The following is a 24,814-nucleotide window of genomic DNA, read 5'->3' on the forward strand; positions in this document are numbered from 1 at the left end:
GACAGAATATAAGATATTGGTGGGAGAAAATTATGCTAAATTTATTCAGACAAGTCCAGCTGTTCTTAGCATACATAGTCTCTTAAAGATAACAAATCCTATCTCAAAACACTTCCTTCACCTTTCTCAGCCCCCTCTTCCTTTAACTACACAGTACCTCAGCCTTGTGGCTATTTTATAATCCTCATTTCACTCCCTACCCCCAGATTCTGGAAAACAGCAATACTGAACTGTCTCCAAAGCCTAATGCTGTCTAAAATATACACACAGCCCACTTCAAAGTCTTTGGATGTTGACAGCCGAAGTACTCAAGACACAAAGTCAAGAGCTTTGGAAGGGACCCGAAAGAGTCACTAAACTGCACGCTCTCCTAGAGAAACAGGCTCTGAGAAACTTACTTATTCACTGAACCTAAAGATCTCCTGTGATCTGAAACAGAGGTAAATTCAACCTAAACATGAAATTTCTAGAGTCACCAGCGAGTCAGTGGAGCCACGACTAGAGCCGAGGCCTGCTGATTCCCAGCCAGTTTTCCCACAGCACCTGCAGTTCTTAAAGTTGGAACTGCGGGCTCACAGGATGTGAGGGATAAAGCAAATCTTAGTGAACACAGTCCAAGTCTCCCTGTTTTACATGGGGGAAGGGGCACAACTCCCTAAATTTTTCTGGTCCCACAGCTGTAGCTGTTGCTTCTGACAGCAGAGGCTGGAGTTGGGACTGTCCGGTCCTCACAGGCCGGGCTCCTTCAGGGAGGCAGGACCTATGCGTCTAACGGGCTGACCGGCTTCCCCCCCTCAAAAAACAGGGGAATTGGGGGAGGGGAGAAGGTAAAACAGGCAGAAACGCCACCCCCACCGAGGCCATGAGCGCCCAGAGTTTTTTGAATCACGACCTCGCCCTTGGCCAGGTAGGGAGAAGCGAACACCCCAGCCGGTCAGCCGAGCCGCGTGAGGCAGAACACGACTGAGGGGCCACGAGCTGCACCCTGCCCTGAGCTGGGGCAAGACGAGGGACACGGAGGCCGGCGAGGGGACACGCGCTAGTGCCACAGCCCAGCGGGAGAGACAGAGGGCGGACAGGGGTCCCCCGGCCGCGGGCGGCTGGGGGTCCGTCACACATACTCACTGCCGCGGCTGCGACCAGGAAGCACCAACCAGGAACCAAAACGCGGAGAGGGACGGGGAGGGGCGAGGACAAATGAGGTAAGGAAACCGCGTCCGCGCGGACCCGGGAGGAGGGAAGGCACTTCCGGGGAAAACACAGTTCCCGGGAGTAGTCTTCCGTCCCCGCCCACCCTGCGGGTCCTCTGTGCGCGTGCGTAATAACTGTTAACCCTTTCTCTTCCCCGCTAACAATATTTTGGTTTGCCTTCTTTGCTTTGCCCCTTCCCCTTCATGGCTTCTTTCAAAGATACCTAGGCTGCATCTATAATGGGGAACACTTAGTTTGAATGACTTGCACGCAGGAAATGCTACTCAGTAGGTAAAACCAGGGGAGAGCGCACACCCTTTCTGTGTCCACGAGGAAAACTACATTTCCCAGGATGCCTTTGAGCGGGTTTCCGAATGGGCTCCGCCTCCTCCTCGCTTGACTTCTGGGGCACCCTTTTTGTGCCACGTGGCGTGGGAGGCGAACTGAGACCAAAGTAGGGTAGGAGTCCAGGGTCTGGAGGCGCCTTGCCCAGCCCACAGGGGCACATAAACCACTTAGAAACCTCTTGACAAAGCCTGGCATCTAGCGCTAGGTGACCTTAGGCAGGTCCTTCCACCTCTAGTTTGAAGTTGAATTTAATTTGCACTGGGGCGATTCTGGCTTTTTCCTAGAATGCGAAGCAATAGATTTAACTCTTTGGGAACCTTGAAGAGCTGCACTCTTTTTTTTTTTTTTTTAAGTAATCTCTAGTCTCAACCTGGGTCTTGAGCTGGGTCTTGAGCTCACTGGGAGTAAGTCACTTGCTCTACCAACCCAGCCAGCTAGGCACCCATGAAGAGCTGCACACTTGCTAAAGATAGAAGTTAATACTTGTCCTTTGGAAGCCTCCAGAGGCTACAAGATTGTGTTGCAAGCCTCTGGCTTCTGTTCCTCTTCTCACACCTTATTTCAATACTTAGTAATAATAAATCCATCTGTGGGGTGCCTGGGTGGCTCAGTCGTTAAGCATCTGCCTTCAGCTCAGGGCATGATCCCAGGGTCTTGGGATCAAGCCCTGCATCGGGCTCCCTGCTCCACGGGAAGCCTGCTTCTCCCTCTCCTACTCCCCCTGCTTGTGTTCCCTCTCTTGCTGTGTCTCTCTCTGTCAGATAAATAAATAAATCAAATCTTTAAAAAAAAATCCATCTGTACAACTTTACATAATGACAAAGCACTTTATCAGTTCATGGATCCTTGGCAACAGTCCTGAAAGATAAGCTTGACATTGGTTCTTCTCGCCAACATTTTATGAGTGTCTGTCAAGAGGCAGTTTTAGCAACTGTGGATATAGTGGTAAATTTTTTAGTCTCTGGTCTCCTAGGCCTGAGTCTAGCTGGGAAAACAAAATACAATTTGGATATAGCCTAAAAGTATGGCCCAGAAAATAATTAGAAATTTTAATCAACACTATGGTAAGTGTTACAATGTTACAGGTTACAATGAAATGGTAAAATTGGAGGAACCATTTTGCAGAAGAGGAAACAGGCTTAGAAATGGGTCACAGAGGGGCGCCTGCGTGGCACAGTCAGTTGAGCTTCTGACTCTTGGTTTCAGGTCAGGTCCTGATCTCAACGTCCCTGATGTTGAGCTCCGCATGGGGCTCCGAGCTCAGCAGGAGTCTGCTTGACATTCTCCCTCTCCCTCTGCCACTCCCTCCCCTGCCCGTGTGCTCACTCTCCCAAATTAATAAATAAAATCTTAAAAAAAGAAAGAAAGAAAGAAATGGGTCACAGAGATTCCTAAATTGTTTAGGTAATATGTATGGTGTAGAACAAAAATTATCTCTAAAAAAATAATGTGGTAAGCTTATATCAAGTGCCAGTCTTACTCAATAAGTGTATTATATATAAACCTTTTAAATTTTAACCTTTTGAGGTTGATTTTTATTATTTATTTATTTATTTATTTATTTATTTATTTACAAGTAATCTGTAAACCCAACATGGTGCTCGAACTCAAAACCCCAAGATCAAGAGTCGCACACTCTATCTACTGAGCCAGCCAGGTGACCCTTGAGGTTGATTTTAAATTCTCATTTCACAAAAAAGGAAACAGATTCAGAGGTTAAGTAACTTGCCCCAGGCCACAAGGTTAGGAAATGCTCCTAATTACTGTACCCAATCCTCCTACTATTACTCATGCATTCAACAAAGATTTACTACTTTACCATGCTCAAAATGCTTCAGTTACCCTCTTTAGGTTATGTCATAAGTCCTGTAATCCTTTGGATGGCATAAAGGGCACTTCATGAGCTGACTTCTTCCTCCCTATACACCACCATGCTGAATCCTGGGCAGTTGCCAAAAGACACTATGCTCTCCCACATCTGTGCCTTTGCAGAAGGCATTCCCACTGCCTCCCACTTCCCTTCTCTCTGTCTTTCTAATATGCCCCAACTTACCCTACTGTGCTCCAGCTCTGGGTCTTCAGGAAGACCTTCCAAGTCAGCCAGAAAGAACAGGTATTCCTTGCCCTGGGCTATGCTACACTTTGGACAAACCTCCGTCAAGGCAATTGTATTGTGCCTGCCTTACAGTTGTCTCCCAGCTGGATTGTGAACTCCCTGAAGGCAGAAGCCTTGACATTTTTATTTGTATCTTTACCGCTAACATAGTACTTGGCAGATAGCAAGCACTCACTAAAGGTGTTAAAGAAATGAAGGCAAACTAACTCCCCATAGTCTCTAGGAAACCAAGAACTAAGTGTGGATCCACCAGCTGTCAGACCAGTGTGGAAACCATGTCATGACCTCAGATAAGTGGAATGCAGTGTTGTGCTCCACGACATTAAGACCAGGTATAGGGGCACCTGGGTGGCTCAGTTGGTTAAGCGTCTGCCTTCGGCTCAGATCATAATCTCAGGGTCCTGGGATTGAGTCCCACATCAGAATCCCTGCTCAGCAGGGAGTCTGCTTCTCCTTCTCCCTCTGTGCCTCGTCCCCACCCCCCACCCCCCCGCCAAGTTCATGTGCTTGCACTCTCTCTCAAATAAATAAATAAAATATTTTTTTAAAAAGGGATCATGACCTGAGCCGAAGGCGGATGCTCAACTGACTGAGCCACCCAGGCATCCCTAAATAAATAAAATCTTAAGGAAAAAAAAAAAAGGAGAGAGAGATGGGTACAGAGATTTGTGACTAAGGAGAGTAGTATATATACACACACCTTTTGCCTTTACAAGGTGAGTTCTCATTTAGATAGCTTTTAGAAATCATGAGATACAGTCTTCTATTGCAGTAATGGGGAAACTGAAGCCAAGAAAGGAAGAGACATGCCAAGAGTCACAAACCAGAGGCAGAGCTATGTCTATAATTCAAGTCTCTGAGTCCTAAGGCACACAAACACATAGTAGTTCTGTTTCCACCACCCACAGTCTCTAGTCCACACTTCTTGAGATCAGGGGTAGCAGTATGCAAAGTACCCTGAAGCCTTTCTTACAGAGAATGTTCTGAAGAGCCCATTTATTTGAGGAAGGAAGCACCTGTTTTCCCCCAAGACGGTGGGCAGTACTACATCAACAGTGAGCAGCTGAATTGGGGTGAGGGTCCAAGACAAAGCAGAAGTCTGCTGCAGAGGGCAGACAAGATGGGGATATACTGTAGCAGGGTCTGGGGGAATGTCACATATTACTCATCTTTACCCCCCTCCCCGCCCCATTGCAGAGGGAGGAGCTACCTCCTTTCTTTTAGTCCAGTTTATAGGTAATACCTAGTACCCCTGAGAACTAACTAATCATTTTGACCTCTTAACAGTTGCCTTTAAATGAGTATTCATTCACTGAGATCCTACTATGTAAGAGGCCCTTGCTTGCCCCTTCAGATACACTGTCCTCTCTCCCATCCTCCCTTTGTAAGGGAGGTGTTAACACATTTTACTACTATGGAAATTGCGACTTGGTAAGGTCATGTGACTTGCTCTAAATCACACAGCTGGGATTCAAGCCCAAGTCTTGTCTGAATCCAAAACCCATGCTCTTTTCTACGCCCATAGCTGCCTCTCAAAACTAAACTGTTTGAGGGTGGAGACTATGATGACCTACTGCTATCTCTACACCCAGCACCCAGCCCAAGGCCGTGCACACAGTAGGCTCACAAAGAACACTTGTGGAATGAGTGGATTTGTATGGAATGCCTGCTTAATGAAGGCCTGGGTGCAGTATGAACAATGTTGTGGGACAACAGTGGAAGGAGCAGCTGGATGCCTAGAAGTGGAGAAAGCCTCCCTCTGCAAAGGGGAAGGCCAAATAAGTGGTCAGTTAAAAAAAAACGACAAGGGCAGAATTCAGCATTCTAACAGCAAAGAACACTAACAGGCAATTCACGAAAGAAATCTGAACAGCCATGAACTATGGTAAGAGGTGTTCAACATCACTAATATCAGAAAAATGCAAACAATCTCATACACAGTAGATCGGAGTACAAATTGGAAAAGCCTTTGAGGGGAGCTATTTGAAGTACCAAAATTATAAATTAGCTATGTCTTTAAATGTATATACAAAGATTGTTTGTGATAGAAAAAATGGAAACAACATAAATATTCATCAGTAGGGAATAAAATATTTTTGGCTTCTGCTCAGAGGAGGCAAAGGTGCAACTGTCTTCGGTCTTCCCAAATTCGGGTTCATCCAACACCAGCCACCTCCACCATGCCACCTAAGTTCGACCCCAGAGGGATCAAAGTCAAATACCTGAGGTACACTGGTGGGAAAGATAATGTCACATCTGCCCTGGCTCTCAAGATCTCCCCAAGGCTGTCTCCAAAAAAGGTCGGTGATGTCATCAAGGCAGCTAGTGATGGGAAGGGCCTGAGGATTACAATGAAACAGACCATTCAGAACAGAGAGGCCTAAGTTGAAGTGGTAGCTTCTGCCTCTGCCCTGATTATCAAAACCCTCAAGGAACCGCCAGGAGACAGAAAGAAGCAGAAAACCATTAAGCACAGTGGAAATATCACTTTTGATGAGATTGTCAACATTGCCCGACAGATGCAGCACCGATCTTTAGCCAGAGAACTCTCTGGAACCATTAAAGAGATCCTGGGGACTGCCCAATCTGTGGGCTGCAATGTTGGTGGCCACCACCCTCATGACATCATAGATGACATCAACAGTGGTTACAGTGGAATGCCCAGCTAGTTAAAAACTACAAAGGAAAATATTTCAATAGTGGATCATTTGATGACCAGGAAAAAAAAGAATAGGGACTAAAATAAACAAGGATACATCTATACTGTTTTTTAAAACGCTATGCTGCTTTTGGAGGCACCTGGGTGGCTTAGTCAGTTAAGTGTCTGCCTTCAGCTCAGATGGTGATCCCAGAGTCCTAGGATCAAGCCCTGAGCCAGGCTCCCCGCTCAGAGGGCTGCTTCTCCCTCCACTCTCCCCCTCTCCCAGTGCCCCGTGCTCTCTCTCTTTCTCTCACTTTCTCTCTCTCAAATAAATAAATAAAATCTTACAAAAGAAAAAAAAGCTATGCTGCTTTTGAAAGAATGAGATGGATCTGTATATACTGACATAGAAAGATCTCTAAGACATATGGTTAAGTGAAAAAAATGCAAATTGCAAAGCAGTATGTGTATTATGTACTCATTTTTGTTATATTTTTAAAGGATATACATGTGTCTGTGTATAGATATGTGTGTATATAAATGCATAGAGAAAATACTGGATGTATACCAATCAATAACAGTGGTTATTGACCTCTGAAGGGGAGTAGGGATGGGGGGTGATGAAGAAAGACTTTCACTTAAAAAAAAAAAGTGACATGTGATTCATTGAGAACAGCACATCACTTCAGTGGTATTCTTACCAAATTTCTTTTTTTTTTTTTAATTTTATTATGTTATATTAGTCACCATACAATACATCATTGGTTTTTGATGTGGTGATCCACGATCCACTGTTTTCGTATAACACCCAGTGCTCCATGCAGTACGTGCCCTCCTTAATACCCATCACCGGGCTAACCCATCCCCCCTCCCCTCTAAAACCCTGTTTGTTTCTCAGAGTCCATAGTCTCTCATGGTTCATTTCCCCCTCCAATTCCCCCCCCTCATTTTTCCCTTCCTTCTCCTAATGTCCTCCATGCTATTCCCAAATTTCTTTTTTTTTAAGATTTTATTTATTTATTTATTTGAGAGAGAGAGCAGAAGCAGGGGGAGAGGCAGAGGGAGAGGGAGAAGCAGACTCCCTGCTGAGCAGGGAGCCTGATGTGGGACTTGATCCCAGGACCCTGGGATCATGACCTGAGCCGAAGGCAGATGCTTAACAGACTGAGCCACCCAGGCACCCCCTTACCAAATTTTTTCCAAAAAATTACATACCTAAATATATTCATGAGGAAACTCTCAAACACAAAGTGAGGGACATTCTACAAAATACCTACTCCACTCTTGAAAAATGTCAGCATCATAAAATGCAAAGATGAGGAACTACTCCATGCTAAAAGAGAGTAAAAGAGACGTGGTACTTAGTAAATGCAATGCATGACCATTTCTTTTTCCGTAAAAGATGTTACTGGGATAATTGGCAAAAATCCAAATAGGTTTAGATGTGGATGCCAGTGCTGTATCAAAGTTATTTTCCTGATTTTTATATTTATATTACAGTTATGTAAGAGACTGTCCTTGTTTTTTTTTATGCTACACACAGTGAAGTACTTGGAGTAAAAAGGCATTGTGTCTTGGGGCGCCTGGGTGGCTCAGTCGTTAAGCGTCTGCCTTCAGCTCAGGTCATGATCCCGGGGTCCTGGGATCAAATCCTGCGTCAGGCTCCCTGCTCAGTGGGGGGTCTGCTCCTCCCTCTCCCTCCGTCCCTCCCCCACGCTCATACTCTCTCTCTCCCAAATAAATAAATAAAATCTTTAAAAACTATATTTTCTCTCTCCCTCTGCCCCTCCCCCCCTCTATAAAAAAGGGGCATCATGTCTGAAACTCATTCTCAAGGAGTCCAGAAAAAAATCGTGTTGGGGAAAGGAGAGGGAGAGAGGAAGAGGAGAATGATCACACAAATGTGGTAAAAAGTTAACATTTTGAGAATCTAGGAAAAGGTAGATGAGAATTCTTTGTACTAACTTGGCAATTTTTCCCTAAATCTGAAAGTATGTCAAAATATAAAATTAAAAGGAAAAATAAAAAGAATGGGTCAGAATTTGCCAGACAGAGAGGGCAGAGGAATCTTCTAGCAAAGGAACAAGATAAGCAGGAAACTGACAAATGTGGGCTTCCAGTACCGAGAAACCACCAGTGGCTCTGAGTGTCCAGGACAGCATGGTGTGGGGAGAACAGGAGACAGAGGAGAGTAGGTTGCTGAGCAGCCGGACCCACAGATGGACACACTTCACTGCTACCTAATATTGGAAATGAAGACTGTTAAGCCTTCTTTATACCCAGCCTCCAGCTCTGCAAAAAATAACTTGGGTTCTTTGGCTGCTCGGTCATTTCATTGGTGATTTCTCTTCAGACCTTAGGAAAAAACCCTAGAATAATGACTGAAGGGGACATCTAGTACGATGCCCTCATTTTGCAGAAGGGAAAACTAAGGCCCAAAAACGAGAAGAAACTTGCAAGTTCCCAGCAAAAGTTAGCGTTAACACTGGCTTCCGGTTCACAATCCATCATTCCTTCTGTTGCCCCAAAGTCTGAAAGGTTGAGGCAGAAATAGAGTCTGGTAAGTGAAATGAGTGAATGTTGCCCTTTAAAGTTTGGGTGTTTTTCATTTGCCACAAATACAGACTTAATGTCTGTACAATTTTAAAATGTAATTATAGAAACTGTTGTCACTTAAAGCCCATGCGTTGTAACTGGTAAGTGATATTCAATCCAGGCTCCTAGTCTGAAGCAGCAATCAAGGTGATTCTCAGGAATTCTCAATGACATTGGTACCCATCTGGATTTGTTGAAAAGTTTAACATCCTTTTTTATTATTCATGATTTTGCAGTTCTTCAAATTGCAAGGTGATGGAGAGAGCACGCAATTTTCATCCAGGCTATGAAACCATTCTTGAAAATTTGGACATTCATTTTTCTTAGAGAGACTGCTTTTCCTTATAAAATCATGAAATTTAAAAATATATATTATAAATTAAACTACATAATGATAATAGTCACATTACAATAAAATCCTAGGATACGGAGCTAGTATTTCAAGAACTCTATTCTCATTTGTTATTATTCCTAGTTGGAATTGTATTCCTCAGGGCTTAGATCTAAGTGAGTATATAAGGACCTTGACTAGCAAAACCATTGAGATTCTAATTTATTTAAGAATCATTAGATTCCTTACAAGAAATCTCAAAGCATGTCATCAGTAATGTGTTGAGAAGCTGCACACTCCAAAAGGCATACCTTTATTTTAAATGTCGATGAGCCCTGAACCCACAGATTCTAATGCGTGAAGGGACACACATACTTAGACGGGGACAGACCTTATTTCAGTGTCATTCTATAAGGAATCAGCTTTCTTCACCTGCCTGCCCCAGACTCCAGAATCATGCCTGCAATTTTCAGTCCAGACATGTCTTTGTAATGACATTAACATGAATTATTTTATCAGGATTTTAGATTGACAACAGAAAAAAAATAAAGAATAATCAAGATCACACTATCAAATGAGTTATATACAGTTGACAACAGTCAACTTAAGCACAATTATATAAAATAAATTATAGGTCTTATGCTTTGTGTCTCAACTATTAGTGTCCATTGTTTCTTACGAAATTGGTGAAACCATTCACAAAGTGGGGCTTAAAAGGACTGTCACTATTCTGATAGAGTCCGTATCTTCTTCTTCTACCTTTGTTCTGGATCTGATATGCTTCTAAGACTGATTCCAGTGTGCATTTGTGCCATGAGTTTCTTGTACCAGACCTATGAATCGCAGAAGAGGCTGACTCCCGGGGTCCTGGGTGGCTCAGTCGTTAAGCGTCTGCCTTCGGCTCAGGTCATGATCCCAGGGTCCTGGGATTGAGCCCCGCATCGGGCTCCCTGCTCCGCGGGAAGCCTGCTTCTCCCTCTCCCACTCCCCCTGCTTGTGTTCCCTCTCTCGCTGTGTCTCTCTCTGTCAAATAAATAAATAAAATCTTAAAAAAAAAAAAAAAAAGAAGAGGCTGTCTCCCGATCTGCAATACCTCAAATTTCAACACTTTCTGTACAGTCTTCAACAACTAGATTTGCCCAGCCCTAGTAATCCCTGTTCTTGCTTTGCTACTAGACAGATCTATTACAATCCTGGAACCACTGCACATTTTCATCACAATGTTCAATGCTTCTCTCCCTCTCTCTCTCTTTCTCTCTCTCTCAAACGGCTTCTTTCCCCTGCTGTGCCGTTGCTCTGGGAACTTACTCTCTAACCTTCTCTCTTCTGTGCCTGTGCTCAGCTGACGGAGGACAGGGAGAATTTTTTTGTTTGCCTCAGTTTCTTGGCACAGAGAGGAGACTATCTACCTGACCAAACGTTACCGCAAAAAAGCCACAGGCTGCTTAGTAGACACAAACTCCGGTTCTGCTCAGGTAGTGTGTTATCAAAGGCTCTAGTTTCCTGTCTTCAAAGACCACCTGGGCAAACCTTGACCAGATTAGACCAGGATAGAACTGTATGAAATGGGAGTAGGGAAGCAGTGGGCAGAGATTACTAGGAGCTATACTAGGCCACAGAGGGTAGAAGGTACATCTCTCTAAAAATAAAAAAAATAGGTGTAGCCTGCAAGGAGTACTGCCATCAGGTGAGGGCAAACAGGGTAAACCCAGACTCTCAGGACTAAAATGGATCTCATGTGGTACTGGAGCAGGAAGAAGCATCAGAAGTCAGTGTGTATTTTAGTGTGTGATAAAGATAGCACTTCAAATCAGTGGTGAATATATGGAATATGTGGGGGCGCCTGGGTGGCTCAGCTGCCTTCGGCTCAGGTCCTGATCCCAGGGTCCTGGGATCAAACCCCAAATCCGGCTACCTACTCGGTGGGGAGCCTGCTTCTCCCTCTCCCTCTGCCTGCTGCTCCCCCTGCTTGTGCTCTCTTTCTCTCTTTCTCTCGCTCTGTCAAATGAATAAATAAAATCTTTTTAAAAAAAGAAAATATGGAATATTTGATAAATGGTGCTGAAAAGCCTACAAACATGAAGTTAGAGCCTACCTCAACCCATTGAAAAAATAAATTACCGACAAATTACATGTGAATTAGAAAAAAATATTTTAAGTGTACTACTTTAAGGAGAAAGAAAACATTTACAAATTCAGACAAACCACAGAGTGGAAGAAAAGATTTCTCCCACATATACTAAATGATATTATCCATAACATATAAAGAATTCTCACAGGTCAGTTAGGAAACTAAATGCCACCATAGGAAAAGAGCCAAGGATTTGAACAGGTAATTGTAAACAGAGAACTAAAAAGAGCTGATTAACATGAGATGATTGATTTTCGTAATAATCAGATAAATGGGAACTAAAACAGAATACAATTTTTTTATAAATCAGATTGACAAATTTTAAAAGATTGATAATAACCTTCATTGTTTCATTCATTCAAATAAATATTTATTGAGTGTCTACTATGTGTCATGCATGGAAAAATAATAAGAAAAAGAGACCCAATCCCTGCTTTATGCCTTTGGGTCAAAAATGAGTCTATACTACTCTTATAAGTAGTGTATAGTTGGATCATATTTTTTTATCCATTCTGCCAATCTCTGTCTTTCAATTGGTACATTTAATCCATTTACATTTAAAGTGATTGTTGACAATGCAGGTCTTACTTTTGTCATTTTGTTATTTGTTTTCGATATGTCTGATATCTTTTTTGTTCCTGAATTCCTCCAATACTGCCTTCTTTTGTTTTTCATTTAATCTAGTGTGCCATTTTGATTCCTTGTTCATTTTTTCTGTAAATTTTTAAGATTTTTTTCAGTGATTACTTTGAGGATTACAGATAACACCTAAATTTATACCAGTCTAGTTTCAACTGATACCAACTTAGCTTCAATAGTATACTTACTCTTGCTCCTATCCAGTTCTCTCTGACAGCTCTAGGAGAGTATCCTTCCTTGCCTCTTCCTAGCTTCTGAGGTTCTCAGCAATGCTTGGCATTCCATGACCTATAGATACATCACTTCAAACTTAGCCTCTGTCATCACATGGCTGTGTTCTCCCTTTGTGTCTCTCTCCTCCTCTTATAAGGCCACCAGTCATACTCAATTGGAATAGGGGCCCACCCTACTCCACTATGACCATATCTATATAACTAATTATACCTTCAGTAACTCTATTTCCAGATAAGGTCACATTCTGAGATACTGGGGGTTAGGACTTCAACATGTCTTTTTGGGAGACACAATTCAACCTATAACAATATGTCTTCATCATTTTGAAGGACTCACCTTTACCTCACTGATTCACTGCAGTCCTAGAAGTCTTATGTGTGTGTGTGTTTCCATATATATATGTATGACTTTCTCTTCTAAGACTGCAATGAATATACATATATATATATATATATATATATATATACACACATACATCAGAACATTTTGTTGAAAGAAAGCAATAGGTGAGCAGAAAATAAAGAATCCTGAACTGGAAGTAAAAAACAGGGTTGTGGTCCCAGGTGTGACATGGTTTTACTGTGTGAACTTTATCTCTATGTACTTTAATTTCCTCACCTATAAAATGAGGAGCCAGACTTAATGATTGCCAAGGTAGGTCCCTTTGAGTTCCCAGATTCTAAGATCTTCAGCATATGTGTTCAGTGCTAATAGAGTGTTCACAAGTGATACTGTGGGCTTTAAATTGTTAAATTGATTCCTCAGACTACTTAGGTCTCTCTGGGCTCGTTTCCAATTACCCTCCCATTGTCCATGAGATGGAGTTTTTTTGTTTTTTTTTTTTAAAGATTTTATTTATTTATTTGTCAGAGAGAGACACAGCAAGAGGGAACACAAGCAAGGGGAGTGGGAGAGGGAGAAGCAGGTTCCCCGCAGAGCAGGGAGCCCCATGTGGGGCTTGATCCCAGGATCCCGAGATCAYGACCTGAGCCGAAGGCAGACGCTTAACGACTGAGCCACCCAGGCACCCCGAGATGGTTTAGTTTATTTTGAAAACACCTGGAGGATTCACTAGCCTTCATTCCAAGTGTCAAATATGAAGACCCCATTTAAAGCTCCCTAATTAGAGCCGATGTTTCTTCTAATGCAATTAAATGCTCTCATTTAATCTTGGTGCCAGGAATGGTGTGGGGTTTCCTCTCAGAGAGATGCAGATAGAAGCATGTCAGAAGGGAGTGGGAAGATTGAGGGTTGTGCTGTATCATCTCCTTCATCATCCCACCCATGAACTTCCATATATCCCTGCCCCACTTATCTGCGGCAAATACTCCTCCAGGGCAGGTACTCTGTCTTATTCATCTCTGACTCCCCACACACATGTATTAGCCCCCAAACCAGGACCTGGCCCAGAATCAGTGTTGGAGGGAGGAAGGAAGGGAAGGAAATCAGTCATAAGACAAGTTTCATCACTGCTCTATTTCCATCCCACTCCCTCCTCTGGCCCCCTAAACTTAGATCTAGGAACTCTCTTTTATCTTTTTTTAAATTTTTTAAATTTATTTTTTAAAGATTTTCTGTATTTATTTGAGAGAGAGACAAGGAGAGCACAACCAGGGGAAGGGGCAGAGGGAGAAGGACAAGCAGGCTCCCCACTGAGCACGGAGCCCCGGTCCCAGGACCCCAGGATCATGACCTGAGCAGAAGGCAGACACTTAACGCCTGAGCCACCCAGGTGCCCCAACATGCAACTCTTGATCTCAGAGTCTTGAGTTCAAGTCCCACATTGGGTGTAGAGCTTACTTAAAAAAAAAAAAAACTAGATGGGGCGCCTGGGTGGCTTAGTCAGTTAAGTGGCTGACTTCAGCTCAGGTCATGATCTCAGAGTCCTGGGATCGAGCCCTGCATCGGGCTCTGCACTTGGCTGGGAGTCTGCTTGGGGTTCTTTCTCCCTCTCCCTCTGCCCCTCCCCCTGCTTGCCCACGCGTACTCTCTCTCTAAAATAAATAAATAAATCTTTAAAAAAAGAAAAAAAAAAAAAAAACAGGAGAGACCTGAGCACATTTATGGCTGTGAGAAAGAGAAGAAGAGGTCAGAAAGGCAGGAAAGACTGGGAATGACCAATAAAGTGACCTTCCAAGATAGACAGAAGGAATTGGAATTGGCAGTTTCTTGTATAATGTGCACATGAATCACTTGGGGATGTTAAGATTCATTTCTGATTCAGCAGGTCTGAGGTGGGGCTTGAGATTTTCCATTTCTAACATTCTCCTCCTGAAGCCAATGCTACTGGTCTGTGAACCACACTTTGGGTAGCAGGGGGTCTAGAGTTCTGAATTGTAATTGTGTGTTCTTTTGTCTGTCTCCCTCCATGGACCCTGGAGCAGAATCCTTCCAGATAATCCCTATTGTCTATCACAGTCCCTGTCATATAAAAGTTTGTTGAGTGTATTGAATATGTGAAGATTTGTATTTGGCATTATCTACAACTATGAAAAAGTAGGGAAGAATACTAAAAGTCCAATAACACAAGAATGGACAAGTAAATTATAGTACGAGTATACTTGGAAATATTCTTTTTTTTTTTTTTTTTTTAAAGATTTTATTTATTTATTTGAGACAGAGAGAATGAGAGAGAAAGAGCACATGAGAGGGGGGAGGGTCAGAGGGAGAAGCAGGCTCCTTGCTGAGCAGGGAGCCCGATGCGGGACTCGATCCAGGGACTCCAGGATCATGACCTGAGCCGAAGGCAGTCGCTTAACCAACTGAGCCACCCAGGCGCCCCGGAAATATTCTTTTTTTTTTTTAAGATTTTATTTATTTGTTTGAGAGACAGAGGGAGCGGGGGTTGGGGGGAGGGCAGAGGGAGAGAGAGAGAAGCAGACTCCCCACTGAGCACAGAGCCCTACTCCGGCCTTAATCCCAGGACCCTGAGATCATGACGTGAGCCAAAATCAAGAGTCAGACGCCTAACAGACTGAGCCACTCGGACACCCTGACTTTGGGATATCCTTAAGTAATTAAAGTGATCATTGTGAAATCCATATGATAATATAGGAATTCCTGTGATAAAATTTTAGAAAGTGGGTGAGTTTTTACTTATATTTGGATGGCCGCTGTGTGAAATTATGCATTTGGACAAGAACAAGAATGGCACAGAAAAAGCAAGTTAGATACATTGGAGCAACAGGATCATGAAGGAATTTTTACATTTATATTTCTGTCAGTGTAAGAATTCAGGCCAAAAAACAAACAAACAAACAAACAAACAAACAAACAAACAAACCTACTGCTACACATGTGAAAGAAAATCAGACATGGATATTCCTTGGGAAAATCTAAACAGAGAGAAAATCAAAACACCTCTACACATGATAGCTTAGATTTTGGATTGTGCGGATTCTTTTAAAATATGTATTAACTGTTCTTTGCACATTCTTTTATTCTGACTTGACAGCTTCTCTCTTCCTTTGTCCCTCTTTCCTTCCTTTCTTTCCTTTCCTTATATTTCCCTTCTCTACTCCCTCTTTTTAAGACATCGCTCCCTTAAGGAATTCCCATTCCCAGTGATATCTCGTCAAAGGAGCACATGAATAGCTGACATTATGTAATGCTTTGACATTTGGCATTCCCAAGGCATTACCCCACCCCTGATGCAGAATAAGTTGTCAGAGCATGAAATTGGTATTTTTACATATTCTTAATGTACAGATGTCAGTCTGAAAACCATTCACTAGTATTATGATTACATTCTTTGTCTCATTTTCTTTCTATGCCAAGATCTGTTCCTGTGATTTCTTTTCTTTTGGGAGTTTCAAAGAGGGAAGACAAAATAATAATCCAGCGTACTGATTCTGCCAAAAGGTAAAAGTAAACTTTTAAGTCTCTCACCATTTTTGGCAATGATACTTCTGGCACAGGAGCAAAGATGTAAGAAGAAGGACCAGATGTAAGCTAGAAACACAATCAGTGGCCTGCTTGATGATGGGGCCAGATTCCTCAGTGTGTTCCAAATCAAATCTGCTTGTGGTTTACAAGTTTGTTATTCTGTGTTAATCACAGAAATGGCCCAGGCTTATGGGAGAAACAGCAGGTCTAAAAATAATCACCTTGTAGAAAATACACAAGATAAGAACCAGGAGGGGTTTAGAGACAGTCCCATCCATCTTTCTATATATGTCCCTATAGGATTCCTGACAGATGGTAAACTGGTCTCTGTTTGAATACCTTCAGGGATGGACATCTCACGACCTCACGTAGCAACCCATTTCATATTTGGCAAATACTGTTCAGCATCCTTTCCTCTTTCCCGAACGGCCCAACTTCCTTTGGGGAAGTGCTACTTTTTCACTTCCTGCGGTTCTGACAGGTCGCAGGGGTGGTGTGCTGCTTCTCCCCGTCTGGCTCCAAAGCTTCCCTCTCATCCTTGACTTCTCTCTCCAAGCTGTGGTATTAGCAGCCTCTCACCCCAGGCGCTGGTCAGAAGCTCTGCTGACCCTCCCTGTCAAATCAGGGCATTTGATGACTTTTCATGGCACTTCAGGGACTGAAGGCAGCCTTTGTGTTTCCCTCACCTTCCTTTTCCTCTCAGGACCTTGAAACCCCATGGCCTTCAATCATGCCTTGCATTTTGAGGTCTCTGGTCCTAAGCAGCCTGGCACTCTCCACTGAATGTGTTCCAGGCCAGATGCTATGTCCTCAAGAGATAGGTTCTACCGCGCCACTTCGCACCTAGAGCAGATGATCTGAAGATGACTGTTCACTGTTCTTGAAGGCAGCAGCCCAAGCGACCACAAATCTGCTAAAATGTGGGCATCTTCCCAATGATCCAGAGAACAGCCACCTGGGATGACCATTTACTCTGTGCTGGGCACTCTGCCAGACCTTTATTTACTTTTTCATTTTCTGAAAAGATTTTATTTATTTATTTGGCACACACACACACACACACACACACAGAAAGAGCACAAGCAGGGGGAGGGGCAGGGGCAGAGGGAGAAGCAGGCTCTCCGCTGAGCAGGGAGCCCAATGTGGGACTAGATCCCAGAACCCTGGGATCATGACCTGAGCCGAAGGCAGTCACTTAACCAACTGAGCCACCCAGGCGCCCCTAGTTTTTCATTTTTAATCATTATAACACCCCCTGCAAAGTGGGCATGATTGTCGCCATGTTTCAGACAAGGAAACAGACCTAGAGAAGTCACGTAGCTTGCTCCAGCTCGCACAGGTAAATGGTGAGGGTTACACCGGGCTCGAGGAGCCATCCCTCACTCCTCTCCCTTTTTCACTACTGCATATATTTTTAGAAACCAGAGAGAGAGAGAGAGAGAGAGAGAGTACCCTTCCCAGCTGCAGAGCCCTGGTGTGTTCTGCTGGTTGTAGATGCAAGAGGCTCAGTGTAGGGTGACTGAGGTATTCAAGTGGGCATAGATATCTGTGACAAGAAGGTCTAAAATGATGAGCGAGTGGGGAGATTCCCATTTTAAAAGTGTGAAGGCAAAATTATGGGCTTTGATTTACAGAGCACACCTACCTCGGAGCGTGTTGAGGAACACTCTCAACCAGTGAGGAACTCTCAGAGAGGGAAAACGTTTACCGAAGACTGCACAACAAATTAGAGCCTGAGCCTAGAGTGGATCCAGGCTGTTGACTACTGACAAGGAGCTATCTTCTTTGAATTGAAAGGAGATGGGTGGCTCAGTCAGTTAAGCATCCAACTCTTGATCTCGAGGTTGTGAGTTCAAGCTCTGCATTGGGCTCCACGCTAGGCATGGAGCCTACTTTAAAAAAAATGGGGTGCCTGGGTCCTGGGTGGCTCAGTTGGTTAATCATCCAACTCTTGGTTTCGGCTCAGGTCATGATCTCAGGGTTGTGGGATCGAGACCCTGTCCAGCTCCACACTCAGTGTGGAGTCTGCTTGAGATTCTTTCCCTCTGCCCTCCCCCACCTGCGTGCTCTCTCTCTCTAAAATAAATAAATAATATCTTTTTTAAATTAATTAATTAATTAATTTTTTAAGATTTTATTTATTTGAGAGAGAGAGTGAGAGAGAGAGAGCACAAGAGGGGGTAGCGGGAGAGGGAGAAGCAGACTCCCTGCCGAGGAGGGAACCCGATGCGGGACTCGATCCCGGGACTCCAGGATCATGACCCGAGCCGAAGGCAGTCGCTTAACCAACAGAGCCACCCAGGTGCCCTCTTTTTTCTTTTTTTAAGATATTATTTATGGGCGCAGGGAGTCTGCTTCTCCCTCTCTGTCTACCTCTGTGCTCTCTTTCTCTCTGTGTCAAATAAATAAATAAAATATTTTTTAAAAAAAGAAAAAAGAATTGGAATCCTATGTGGCATTCCTGTGTTAGGCAGCGGGGATGCAAAAACAAGTAAGAAGTGGTTCCTACTCTAAATCAGGAGCTCACAGTCTAGTGGGGTTGGAGAGGGCATGATTCAGAGCAGTCTTCCTGAGGAAGGTGATACTGAGCAGTTTTTCTGGAAGGAATGGAGAGGGAAGGGCAAGTTGGACAAAGGGAACAGCAAGTACAAAGCCACACTGATGTGAGGGAGGTTGGCTCAGTTGAGTAAAGCCTGTGGTATGGTGTGTCGCAGAGAAGTCCAGAGGGACAGATACAACTGATAGCTGAGCAGGGCCCGGATTACCAAGGGCCTTGAATATTATGCTGACAAGTTTACACCTTCCCCTGAAGGACCAGAGAGCCATAGAAGAATTTCAAGCAGCATTTTGCTTTTCATCGTTTTAAGCCCACAGCACCAACTATGTTCTTTTCACAGCACCAAAGGAATATGTATATATTTTTAAAGTTCATTTATTTAAGTAATCTCTACACCCAACGTGTGGCTCGAACTCATGACCCTGAGATCAAGAGCTGCATGCTTTACCAACTGAGCCAGCCAGGTGCCCCAAAGGAAGAAATATTCTCACTTTTCTCTTTTCCCATCCTCTGCTTCCTGTCTGGTGCCTCCCATCAGCTGGACCCAAAAGGAAGTAAAAGGACAAGAACTTCTGGTTGGTGAAGCCTACAGAGGTCAGCCTGTCAGGGCACCAGAAAGGGGAGAGAAGGGTAGAGAGTGGGTTAGGAAGACCATCTGTTTCTCTTGAAAACATTCAGTACTTTTCTGAAAGGTTAAGAATGACAAACAGAGAAGAGAGAGAGAGAGGAATTCCAGACATGAAGGTTTCATGGAGGAGGAGCATTTGAACTGGGCCTTGAAGATCTTTGACAGGTACAGATGGGAAAGGGGCCTTCCAGGAAAAGGAAAGCGCATGAATAAAAGCTCAGGGTATATTCAAGGAGCCATAAGCTCTCAGTCCATCATTGCCAGAGCAGAGGGCAATGCACAAGAGGAGAGGAGGGTGGCATCCAGAAGAAAGGTGGACCAGGAACAAAAGTAGATTGGGCTAGGTTAGCAAAACCCGGCCTCTGGAGCCAGACTGCCTGCTTTGTATCCCAGCTCAGCAGTTTGCAATCTGCGTCACCTTGAGCATGCTACTTCACCTCTCTGCTTCAGTTTCCTCCTCTGTAAAATGAGCATGATGCTAGTGTGTACATGACAGTACCCACCTTGTAGGGTTGTTGTGAAGATTAAATGAATTAAAATGCAGGAAGTGCTAAAACCGAGCCTGGCACCTAATGAGTGTTGTTTGTGTGTTAGCTGCTGCTGCTGCTGGTGGTGGTGTCGTTAGGAGGACTATCTGCCTCCAACCCCTGGGTTTTGGTGCAGCTCCTGGAATGTGACCCAAGATCACACAATGTTTCTAATGCAACTGTGTGACACAGGTTCCTCCTTCCCAGCATGACCTGGCTTGCTCACACACATCTACGAAACCTAAACGTGAAGAATGTGTGCATAAATGGGTGCAGAGCCATCAAGAGAATGCATTGCCTTGTCTTTGTTTCAAGGCTATTGTAAAGCAATCAATGAAAAAATGGAAAGGACGTAGGCCTGGGGATCAGGACAGCCAGGTTCCTACCTGAGCTCTGCCATTAATTCAGTAGGTGACCTTGGGCACGTCCCTTTCGCTCTCTGGACTTTATTTTGACCCTCTGTAAAATGAAGGGGGAGGATTATGATGATGTCTTAGGGGCTCTCTTCCAGCTCTATCATTCTGTAATTCTAAATCCCTTTATAACAAACTCTAGGAGAGGAGCTTTGCTCTTGCAAATGGAGTGTAAAGTTAATCCTGCCTGTGCTGAGGCTAACTAATGTGCGTGTGTGGTTTATCCTACTTCATTAAACCCTGACTCCCCGCAGAGCAATGCAGAAGGCAGCCCAGGCAGGTAATACTGAAGTGTTGCTGAACTGGGTCTCCTAATGGAAAATGATTTCCCCCCACTCTTTCAGGTTTATCAACACAAAGCTTATAACCCCCATTTTTCCACACTGTTACTTTGTTACATGCGTAGATTCAGACCCTCACAGGTATGGCAAGATGGGTTCTGATACTGATTTATGTGCACGCATCCCACATCCCACCACCACCACCAGCTGCGGGCAACACCATCATTTTACACAGGAAGAAATGGCATCTCAGATCAGTGGACTTGCTGGGGAAAGTACAGGGGGTGGTGTGTGATGGAGGATGTCAGCGCAATGCTGCTGTTGACTAAATGTCGGAATGTTTGCCAAGGGGTGGGGAAAAAGGAAAGGTAATTGGGAAGCTCTGAGGCTAAACATTTGTAAAAATTCTTGTAAATTCCCAGGTCACTTTTTCCTAAGTCTAAAAGAGCCTTTTTCTAAGTCTAGATTGTGCCTTGAGGATAAAATTGAACAGTGACTGTCTTGGACTCCCTCAGTTTTTCTTCTTCTTGTGAAATATAGTACAGATACTGAAAAATGCATAAAGTACAGATGATAGTTTAATGAGTAATTAAAAGCGAACCCTGGCAACTCCCACCCTAGTCAGGAAACAGAGTGTAAAGTTCAGTGAAAGAGGCAAGACACAGAAAATACAACCAGTATGATCCTATTCACATGAAGTTAGAAAACTGACAAACTTGATGTTTGGGCAAAGTAACCAAACTTTTTGCTCATTCCCACACTGTATAGACCTGGCAAGCCTTCTTCCTCTTTCACCTTCCTGAGCATGGAATCCACTAAGGACCAAGAGGCACAGAGATACTGAATGTTACAGCTGGAAGCCACCTTATGTGACTTGTATTCATTCATTCGTTCATTCATTCATTCATTCCTTAGATGCTCTGGGGTCTTACTATGTAGGGGGCTCTGGGCTGGGAATGGGGGCGTGTACAGCATGGAGGTATCTTGCACAAATACTGCCCCAAAGGATCAAGAAAAGCTGGAATAAGCTGAGTCTGAAATGGGAGGAAGCAATAAGGGTCTTCGAAGTACCTGGCTGTCAGCCAGGGCATACCCTTGTGCTCCCCTAAAAAAGAGCCAGCTGGAGCAGGACCCATCATGAGGGAGGGACCAGGAGAAACTACTTTGGCCCCAGAAAGAATGAGTAGGCCACTGCGGATGACCACAACCAAGCCTTTATGCCAAACTCTGTTTTCAAAGGTCAAGTAGGTGGTGGTTTATGCACAAATAGATGAATGCCAAAGGCATCAGAAATTAGGCTCCAGGGGTGCCTGGGTGGCTCAGTTGTTAAGCGTCTGCCTTCAGCTCAGGTCATGATCCCAGGGTCCTGGGATCGACCTCTGCATCAGGCTCCCTGCTCCGCGGGAAGCCTGCTTCTCCTTCTCCCACTCGCCCTGCTTGTGTTCCCTCTCTCATTGTGTCTCTCCCTGTCAGATAAATAAAATCTTTAAAAAAAAGAAAAAATCTTAAAAAAAAAAAAAAGAAATTAGGCTCCAGAATGTCAGAGAAGAAGGATCCAATTCTGTGAATGAAGAGAATGAGGTTCAGAATAAAGTGACTTTTCCACACGTCATCTGGGATAGCTTGAGGGGAACCAGGACTAAAATCCAGGTTTCTGCCTCCCTGACCAATTCTTTTCCTCAGCCCAGACGAGAGCAACAGTATTTTTCAGGTTGAATTTTTAGAATCATGGGTTTTCATGGTCATGAAATCATGAAGAAGAGAACATAAGAGCTGGAAATGATCTTAGTGCTAATCTCTCTAGTCCAGTGGGTTCAAACTAAGCTGGTCATCAAATCATCTGAGGAAGTTATTATTTTTTTTTTTTTTTAAAGATTTTATTTATTTATTTCACAGAGAGACACAGCGAGAGAAGGAACACAAGTAGGGGGAGTGGGAGAGGGAGAAGCAGGCTTCCCGCAGAGCAGGGAGCCCGATGCGGGGCTCGATCCCAGGACTCCAGGATCATGACCTGAGCCGAAGGCAGACACTTAACGACTGAGCCACCCAGGCGCCCCTGAGGAAGTTATTTTTAAAAATACATATTCTGGGGACGCCTGGGTGGCTCAGGTGGTTGGACGTCTGCCTTGGGCTTAGGTCATGATCCCAGGGTCCTGGGATCAAGCCCCACATCAGGCTCCTTGCTCAGCGGGAAGCTTGCTTCTCCCTCTGCCTGCCACTCACCCTGCTTGTGCTCTCTGTTTCCCTCTCTCTCTCTCTGACAAATAAATAAATAAAATCTTTAAAAAACATACAGATTCTGGGACCCCAGTCCCCAGAGACTGGGATTTAGTAAGACTGGAATTCAGGAAGACCTTGGCCATCTGTATATTTTTTTTACAGGCCCCCGTTGATGCTGATGATGAGCAGGTGGGACATTCACAAGCCTAGAGAACTCTCTCCAGTTGACAGAGGAAGGAACTGAGGCCCAGATTGGGGAAGGCAGAGTATTTGTGCTAGGTGACACCTCATTTCATCCTACACTCTTCAATTATCCAGGAGAGAACAGAGTCACACTGCATATCTAGGAGCCTTGATATATTAATAGTGTTTCCCCCAGTATTGTTTTTGTGGTTAACACACTGTATTTTTTGAAGCAGCTTAAAAGATTCCTCGCCACGCGGCAAGGCACTCGGCTTTGTGCAATGTTTACAATGACTTTGTTGTTCATTAAACAAATTTACCCAGACTAACCCAACATGAAAAAAATCATCTTGTTTACAGTGAGATCCTGACAAAAATGTGTGTAGCAAAGACAGACAAACACACATAAACCTGGATTGCCGAGTGGGACATGATTTGCTGCCGCATCCAATTTTTCTCATTAGAACTTGTTTTATTTGAACATGACTCAGTACCCCGTGTAAATGCAAGGCTGTTAATCTTATTACTATATGGAAAACAAATTAATTAGTATGCATGCTATTGGAGATGAGTTGTAAGGTCGGTGTTGGAAAGATTAGGAAAATACACTCATTACTCCAAATGATATCTGATATACACGTCTGACTTCCACTTCAAGATTGGTTCCATTATATGGGCAACAAATATACCTAATAAAAATCAAGCTTTTGTGCTCAGCATCTAAATGTTGGGGTTGGTCAGAACATGCATAGTGGCCTTTGTTTTAAAACAAAGGTCAGTGTGGGGGCACCTGGGTGGCTCAGTCGTTAGGCGTCTGCCTTCGGCTCGGGTCATGATCCCAGGGTCCTGGGATCGAGCCCTGCATTGGGCTCCCTGCTCCGTGGGAAACCTGCTTCTCCCTCTCCCACTCCCCCTGCTTGTGTTCCCTCTCTCGCTGTGTATCTCTCTGTCAAATAAATAAAATCTTAAAAAAAAAAAAAACTCATTAAAACAAAGGTCAGTGTGATGAATGATTGCCTGTCACTCTCCCTCTGCCCAGACTCACCTGCAGCACGTACCTTCTCATGTCCTAGCTCCCGCTCCAAGCCAAACCCAGCTAAGTGACCTTCTCTTTCTTCTACATGGCCAGCACACTGCAGACACTCCTCCCTGAGCACTTTCTACCTTTTTGCAGTGATCATCATGAGCACACCTCATTTTCCCAGGGGACTATGCCCCTTGAGGGTGGAGACTGTATTCCAATGGGAGATTCAAATGCATCTTGATCAGAATACCATGCTACAGGGGGAAAAAAAAATACAAAGAATGAGGAAGCTCTATATGTCCCAATGGGGAACAATCACCAAGATGTATTAAGTGTACACATATGGAGTACATGTGTGGAAGTATACTGGCAACACTGATTACCAGATTACCAGAGCGGGAACCCTGGGGTAGTTGAGGGACAGAGGTAGGAAGAAACTTTTCCTCAGGTTCCTTTTGTACCTTTTGAATTTGAGACATGTGTATATATTACCGAGTCAAATAAATAAATAAGACTAATATTAAATTTAAAAATAAAATCCAGTGAAAAGGAAATATTTACTCAAAAGAAACCCCAAAACACCAGAACAAATAAATAAGAACAAATGTCATTTGGGGTATTAAAGACTTTGGGAAGCTCTTTAATAAATAAACCTGTTTAGGGGTGCCTGGGTGGCTCAGTGGGTTGAGTATCGGACTCTTGATTTTGGCTCGGGTCATGATCTCAGGGTCGTGGAATCAAGCCCTGCATCGGGCTCCATGCTCAGCACAGAGTCGGCTTGTCCCTCTCCCTCTGCTCCTCCCCCCTCCCCTGCTCTCTCTCTCTCTCAAATAAACAGAATCTTAAAAAAAAAAAAAAAAGCCTGTTTAA

The 24,814-nt window shown here is 43.9% G+C and overlaps 2 protein-coding genes across 4 annotated transcripts in view; one reads left to right on the forward strand and one right to left on the reverse strand.

Moving 5' to 3' along the window:
• Window positions 1-1,211, reverse strand: part of ZCCHC7 (zinc finger CCHC-type containing 7) — a 248,998-nt gene extending 247,787 nt beyond the window's left edge. For 2 of the 3 annotated variants that reach the window (XM_032396839.1, XM_032396837.1), the window contains exon 1: window positions 1,126-1,211. The gene's annotated coding sequence lies outside the window, so the exon portion shown is untranslated. Of the gene's footprint in view, window positions 1-1,121 lie in introns of all 3 variants that reach the window. The other variant, XM_032396838.1, reaches the window with a different exon arrangement.
• A 4,624-nt stretch (window positions 1,212-5,835) lies between these two features.
• On the forward strand, window positions 5,836-6,324 carry LOC116627189 (60S ribosomal protein L12-like). Its single transcript, XM_032396908.1, has 2 exons — window positions 5,836-5,959; window positions 6,041-6,324. Exons 1-2 carry the CDS (start codon window positions 5,836-5,838, stop codon window positions 6,322-6,324), a joined length of 408 nt encoding a protein of 135 aa, XP_032252799.1.
• Window positions 6,325-24,814: the final 18,490 nt, after the last annotated feature.

The sequence above is a fragment of the Phoca vitulina genome, unplaced genomic scaffold (assembly GCF_004348235.1).
Source record: "Phoca vitulina isolate PV1807 unplaced genomic scaffold, GSC_HSeal_1.0 scaffold94, whole genome shotgun sequence".
Taxonomy (NCBI): Eukaryota; Metazoa; Chordata; class Mammalia; order Carnivora; family Phocidae; genus Phoca; species Phoca vitulina.